This window comes from Limulus polyphemus, unplaced genomic scaffold, assembly GCF_000517525.1.
Source record: "Limulus polyphemus unplaced genomic scaffold, Limulus_polyphemus-2.1.2 Scaffold1214, whole genome shotgun sequence".
In the NCBI taxonomy this organism is placed as follows: Eukaryota; Metazoa; Arthropoda; class Merostomata; order Xiphosura; family Limulidae; genus Limulus; species Limulus polyphemus.
The window spans coordinates 202,142-208,779 of NW_013666824.1; the positions used below are offsets into that span (position 1 = coordinate 202,142).

General features: G+C 34.5%; 1 protein-coding gene across 1 annotated transcript in view; it reads left to right on the forward strand.

Moving 5' to 3' along the window:
* The window catches only part of LOC106462632 (dihydrolipoyllysine-residue succinyltransferase component of 2-oxoglutarate dehydrogenase complex, mitochondrial-like), an 86,446-nt gene that overhangs the window by 53,389 nt on the left and 26,419 nt on the right, over nt 1-6,638 (forward strand). Inside the window, exons 8-10 of the mRNA XM_022389950.1 lie at nt 4,385-4,395; nt 5,381-5,388; nt 6,003-6,133. Of these exons, the coding sequence (XP_022245658.1) occupies nt 4,385-4,395; nt 5,381-5,388; nt 6,003-6,133 (150 nt within the window). The remainder of the gene's footprint in view (nt 1-4,384; nt 4,396-5,380; nt 5,389-6,002; nt 6,134-6,638) is intronic.

Sequence of the window (6,638 nt, forward strand, 5' to 3'; positions counted from 1 at the left end):
TATATATATATATATATATATATATATATATATATATACACATATATCTGTGTCTGTATATGCTGTGTAAAATTCAATTCTCAAATGTACATCCATAAAAGGAACGTCACTATTTCATTTAATAAATGTTTTGTTTTGGTATATAAGTTGTTCAGGCTTTTTCACCTGAAAAAAAAAGTGGCATTAATTACTTGACAACCTAGTATATATATATATATATCTTTATATGCTGTATAAAACTCAGTTCTCAAGTGTACATCCATAAAAGGAATGTTACAAGTATTAATCACATTCCTATGAAAATTGTTGCATTTTTATAGAGAATTGCAGTGCATAAACCTGTATAACCTTTTACATGCAGAAGTACTAAAACTGGTCTTGTTACTTTGTGGAAAACAGCTTACTGGAAAAATTAGTAGAAACACCTATGATAATAAATCCAGTACTAGTGTATCCATAAATGTTTCTCAATACATAACAACTAAAAAATAGCAAACATATATATATATGTACACATATACACATTTTTTGTAACTAACTTAATTTCAAAAAAATGCATTAAATAAGTATATAAGAAGGTATCTTTATTTATGTTGTGGAAACAATGAAAGTACCATATATTACTAACAAATTATTGTAGCCCAGTTTAATATTTCCTATATATGTAATTGTTTGCAAAACTACTTAAATTCATATATTATATGTGTGTAAAGTTTGGTCAATCAGTGTTTCCACCGTTGTCTTTTGGCCAGTTTATTATTTCTGATGCCTGAATGTGAAGCAGATTACATCAATCCTAAATTTTGTCAAACTATTGGTTTCATAAATTGAAAACTTTAAATATTTTCGCTGTTTGTTATGCAATAAGCCAGTGTCAAAGACACACAGAGTTTTTTCAAGTCTAAGTGAATAGCATGGTTTTATTTTAGTTACACAACATTTGTTTTAAAAGTAATGCATACAACAGCATAAAAAGTAGTTCAACAGAAAATGTTTATGCCAAGTTCACACAAATTTTTATATAAGATTAACGATTGAAAATCAGTCAATAAAAATTATAATGTGTAGATGCATGTAATTTGATAATCTAGATGTTGTTTAATAAGAAAATTGTAAAATTTTATGTTACCAGAAGTCAATATAAATTAAACACAAAGAGAATGATATTAAGGTGTACTGAAATGATTGAAAGTGTATATTGCTACTTTAAACATAGAATAACAAAGAAAAGCATAGTTTGGCTTCATTAAGATTTATTCCTTTATTGTAGGATTAGTAATGTTATGTGAATGTGTGGTACTTCTACACACTGCTTCTACCAGAAAAGGATTCAAATATACAGATATTGGGAATACTAATAACAAAACATATTTTTGATCTATTATTCTATGAAGGTTACTGCAACATGTTATGTACACTAGTTACCCTCTTTTATGTGCTTAACATTCACTAAAAGTATTTTATTTTTTCCTTATTTTAAGGAAACTGAAAAAAGCCCTTAATAATATTTATTGAAATTTTTCAAAATTTTCCAAGTGAAAAAAAGAGGATATTATGCTGTGTTTTTTGTATATTGTTAAGTAAATTTATACAACATTTACTAGTTCCTCTTCAGAGCCACAGAACTGTATGTATGAAATAGAGAGTTGTCTGTATGTTGTCTTGTCAGAAAGAAGTGTGTAGATATTTCTCTTACTGGGACAAATTCTGTCATTCCCACAATGTATTTTCTCCATAAATGGCATGCATTGGCATTTGTTTTTGACCTAGTTTAAGGTTTTTAAAATTACACGAGGTAGGGAGATGTTGTTACGTTATGTCATCTTTTCTTTAAGAGTTGAAACTAATATGACCATATGTGCTGTTTTATGAATAGATATGCTTATACACTTATATATACCCTTAAACATTTTCGATTTTCCTTGTTCGTGCATATTTTATAAGTCAGTTAAATGAAATGCATCCAGTGACTTCAAGTTTTATAAGAGGAAGAAAAATGTACAGGTGGAAGAATAGTATCATTTTCAGAACTTCTTCATTACATTTATTCAGAAATATAAGTTATGCATTAATGATGACAAGAAACCCACTTGAAGTCAAAATGTACAGCAGAGACAACTGGTATGGGTATTAAAAACTTTAATTAAAATAAAGTACAAGTACAACACTTCAATCTTAGGTCTTCTTCAGCTTAACAAAGACAGTTTGAAACTGACCATTAGTGAACATGTTTTAGGGAGGAGAGTGTACTTTAGCCTTCCATCGCTTGGAAGACCCATACTAAAATTCTCAGATGTTGGATCCTCTTCTTTCACTTGATGGTTCTGGGCCTGATGCCTCTATTCGTTTTAACCTCACTCAATTTTCCAGGATTTGACTGTCCCTTACAACAGTTTTTGCATTGTTTATCTTCTTTGCATCTGTTGTCTGAGGCCTATCAGAGGATTTTAGTTTCTTATTGATTTCTACTTTGGTAAGAGATTCTGCTCTCTCCTTGGTCTCTTGGTTGGTTTGTTGCTAGGACCTTTTGGGGAGGGATGCCTTACTTAAGGGTGTTTGACTTTCTTCTCTAGCCCTTTGAAGTCTGAGAGAAGCTCCTTTTCTCAGACATATGATTTTTGAAGCTATTCCAAGAATCTCAGGTGGATGTGGCCCATTTCCACTTTTTTTTTTTTTAGTACTCTGGCCTCCTGCGTTTCCCAGTCTTCTAACTGATTATTTACTTGACTCGGGTGGTTTGGGTCTGTATGGGAGATCTTCGCTTCCGATCTGTGTGTCATTCAGGTTCTTACCAGAGGGCTGGTCCTTCATTTCACATCTCCTCCTCCATTGTGTACCATAACAGTTGTCTTTCCCCTTCCCAAGGATTGTCTTACGTTCAGTCATCAAGCGCCAGCCATCCAAGAACTTCTGCTCAAAGAGGCCATAGATTGCGTAAGCTACTCTTTCAAGGGATTTTATTCCCATTTGTTTGTAGTAGCAAAGAAGACAGGCGATTAGTGACCTGTCAAATAGTCCTGTGAACATGCATCTCAAATGAAGACCTGTCCCATCCTGGCTGAATACATCTATGTCCAATTCCATCTCTCCTGCACAAATTGGAGATACTAATGTGAAGACTCTGCAATTGAAATATGAAGGTAGGCATCAGCGACATTGAACTTTTAATGTAATCCATAGACCAGGTGCAAAGTACCACAGGAGGGAAAGAAATGACTCATTGCTAAATCAAGGAGGCTAGAGGAAATGATTGAGACAAGGAAAAGTCAATACCATTCCAGTTATGTTCTGTTGTATCGTGATATGTCCTTTCTTCCCAAAACTTCAATAACTAGAGAAGGAGATAAGGTTTTTCTTCTTTATTCACTGTCCCTCCATTTCCCATTTTATGTATGCTCGTATCCGGATCATCTTTTATGCCCAGTTTAGGCTCTTCAGTGTTCTGTTGGAGAAACTGAAGGGTTTCTGTGTTCATATTACTGTTTGTTTATCCATTGGGATCCTAAGGTGTCACATGACCTATCCCCTGTCACTTTGATAGGTTGGGTTCATCAGTTGGTACTTATTGCTTACTCTAGGCTTTTGTTGGAGGGATGGAGATACTTCAGGTCTCATCTCATCAAATTTGCCATATCTCAATGTCCTGGAGAGGAATATATAGGCTAGTATGTGGACCATGTCTAATACATTTATGTCTCATTGTATATATGACTTGATGCTTGCCTCCTCAAAAGGTTTTTGGCTACCCGCCATTCTCCACACCCCAGCTCATTTGTAAAAGAGGTGAGTGACTTCATTTCTTTTTCAGAGATCAGCTCATCATTTTCATTGGGATCCCACTCTTGGTGGGTGTTGCCAGGTTAGGTGTGTCTATTTCCAATTCTGCACTAGCAACCAATCAATCAATCAATAATTTTCCTGATAGCAACAAGCTCTGTTGAGATTGAGTGTTCCATAAGACCACCTTTTGCACTTTCCAGGTGGTACACCATTATAACACAAAAACAAATAACAATAATGGACCACCACTCATGGGCTATCATGAGTATAGCTTATGGAGATTTTGGCCATCCCTGTTGACCCCTAAATTAAATAAATCGGGGTTGGTTTGCTTGTTAAAATACGGAATGAGGTTCACCTATTGCACAGTGTCTGAAGCATCATTCCTTGAGACTCCCAAATACGAGTATCCCCCCCCCCCCCCATTTCTCTTAATGGAGCATGGGAGCCCTTACCACTCCTGGTTTCCAGTTGCTGGAGTTGTGGACAGAGGTTTATTCCTCTTGAGTGATGCTTATACTCACTATTCCACTCAAGGAGAAGAGGGCAAAGCTTGGTGCCCTCCTACCAATAACCCTGGATGGTTTTTCCAGATGTATGGTAGGAGCAGGACCAGCCTACACAGGAGCCTCTTCATAATTCCGGTTTAGAGATGACTTCACTATCCGGTTGGGTTGTGTGTGGCCCTTTTTGGTCATCCTCTTTATTTCAATGGTCATGGAAGAGGGTCCATCGACTCTTTATACTTCTGCATGCAGAGTGTCACTTCCTATGCCATTGGTTGAGCTCAGTTTGTTCCACATCCTCATTCCCTGGGCAGGAGGTGTTGCCTTGCCTTGTTTCGTAATTCCTAGACTGGGTAATCCCTGTTTCCTCAGGTTGAGTGAGGCATGACAGGTCCTGTAATTACGAGTTTGGTTTGTTGCATTTTTTGCTTCTTCAGGTTGGGGTGAAGGTTTGTCAACTTTGGTGTTGCTTGCCTTCTCTTCATAATTCTGATGATCAACATGCAATAACTTTCAGATTGGATTGCAATAAAATCACATTACTAAACAAGACCAAACAATATAGCAGTCCTCATGCCTTAACCACAACACCTTGAATCTCAATTTGAGTCCACAGCCCTATAATTCCAAGGATGAGATGTGGGACCTCATCTGCCTGGTTGGGGCCTGGACGACATGGCATCATCAGATTACTATCTTTTTCATTTGCTGCAACACCATCTTAATGGGAAAATGTATGCAAATGTGGAAGGTGTTAAAGAGGAGATTGACGTGTTTCTTGCTTCAAAGCCAAGTGATTTCTTTAATCAGGGCATTAACAACCTGATTATAAGATGAAAAAGCATCATCGATAAGAATGGAGACTATATCATTTACTAAATGTTTTTTTTATATATAAGTTGTTCGGGTTTTTTTCATATAAAAAAACAGTGACATTAATTTCTTAGGGAATTAATATACACCTAATATAACACACCAGGGTCCAAAATTCACAAAAATTCTTCATCTTACTCTAGGGATTCTAACTGGTCCTTATCAAGATTAACTTGTCCGCTCCAAGAACATGTATATATGTATTACTTCCATTTTATCAGTTGAAGAGGTGAAGTTTTAAAAAAAAACAGTTGGAAACATGTATATGTGTGTATGTTTGTTTGTATATATATATGTATAACATTAAACAAAACTAATTGAAAACAACAGTTTTTGATTATACCACTCTTGGAGTATACATGATTTTTATATTAATACAGATAGATATAAAAAAATAAACCAACTTGAGATTACTATTGTAATACTGACCAAAAGGTATTTCTCAATTAAGATGTCAATATTTGTCATTTGTTTGGATTGATCCCACTATTCACATGTTCCAGGAAACTCTTTTTCATGGCAGGGATCCCCAGAAAGCTAGAGGTTCCATTTCGGAGATTGGAGTAAAGATGATATTTTCACAAGATAAAATAGCTAAAATGGTCAGGGCCAACTAAAGTATGCAATTTTCAAACCTTGATATACACACACAAGCACACACCATGCCTGAAGGATAAGAACATGCAATACTATTACATCTCTGTTTTTATTCTGGTACTGTAATATACTTGTTGTTTTTTTGTATAAAGCACATTTTGTAATTTTTTTTTATTATTATTCAGGTGAACTTGAGAACAAGATTTAAACTGTTTTCTGTTGACTTCTTATCTTTTCTACTTTCAGAAATGTAATTGAGATGAGAAATACACATAAAGACAGTTTTGCAAGGAAACATGGAATCAAACTAGGTTTTATGTCAGCCTTTGTTCGTGCTGCTTCTTTTGCTCTTCAACATCAACCAATAGTTAATGCTGGTAAGTTAAATCTATTAGATGTTGTTTTTCACAAATTCATTTAGCCAAAATTCTCCTAGCATGTGGTGCATATAACTGCTCAGTAGCTGTGTAATTTAAATTGAAAGAAAACACAGAAGTTGGTGTATGTTGAGAAGTCGATGTTGATTCATCAAGAACAAAACTTGGAAGAAGTTTTTGACATTGATAAGCTCTCTGTAGACTTAATATTTATTTTATCGTAAAAACTTGTTACTGGTTTTGAACATAATGAAGCATCAATTTTTTATTCTTTTCTCTTTTTAGCCCCAGATTTATACGTTAACTTCATATTTAAAGAACTGTAAAGAATTATAAAGCAGGCACTAATTAGAAATCATCGTTATAATAATGGCATAATTAAGATGACATTTCCATTTTTACATGTGTCGTCTACATTTGAAATACAATCATAACTGTTTAACATTTTTGCTATATTAAGCAAAGCAGTATTTTTATGTTTTATATATTACTGTTTTCTAGTAAT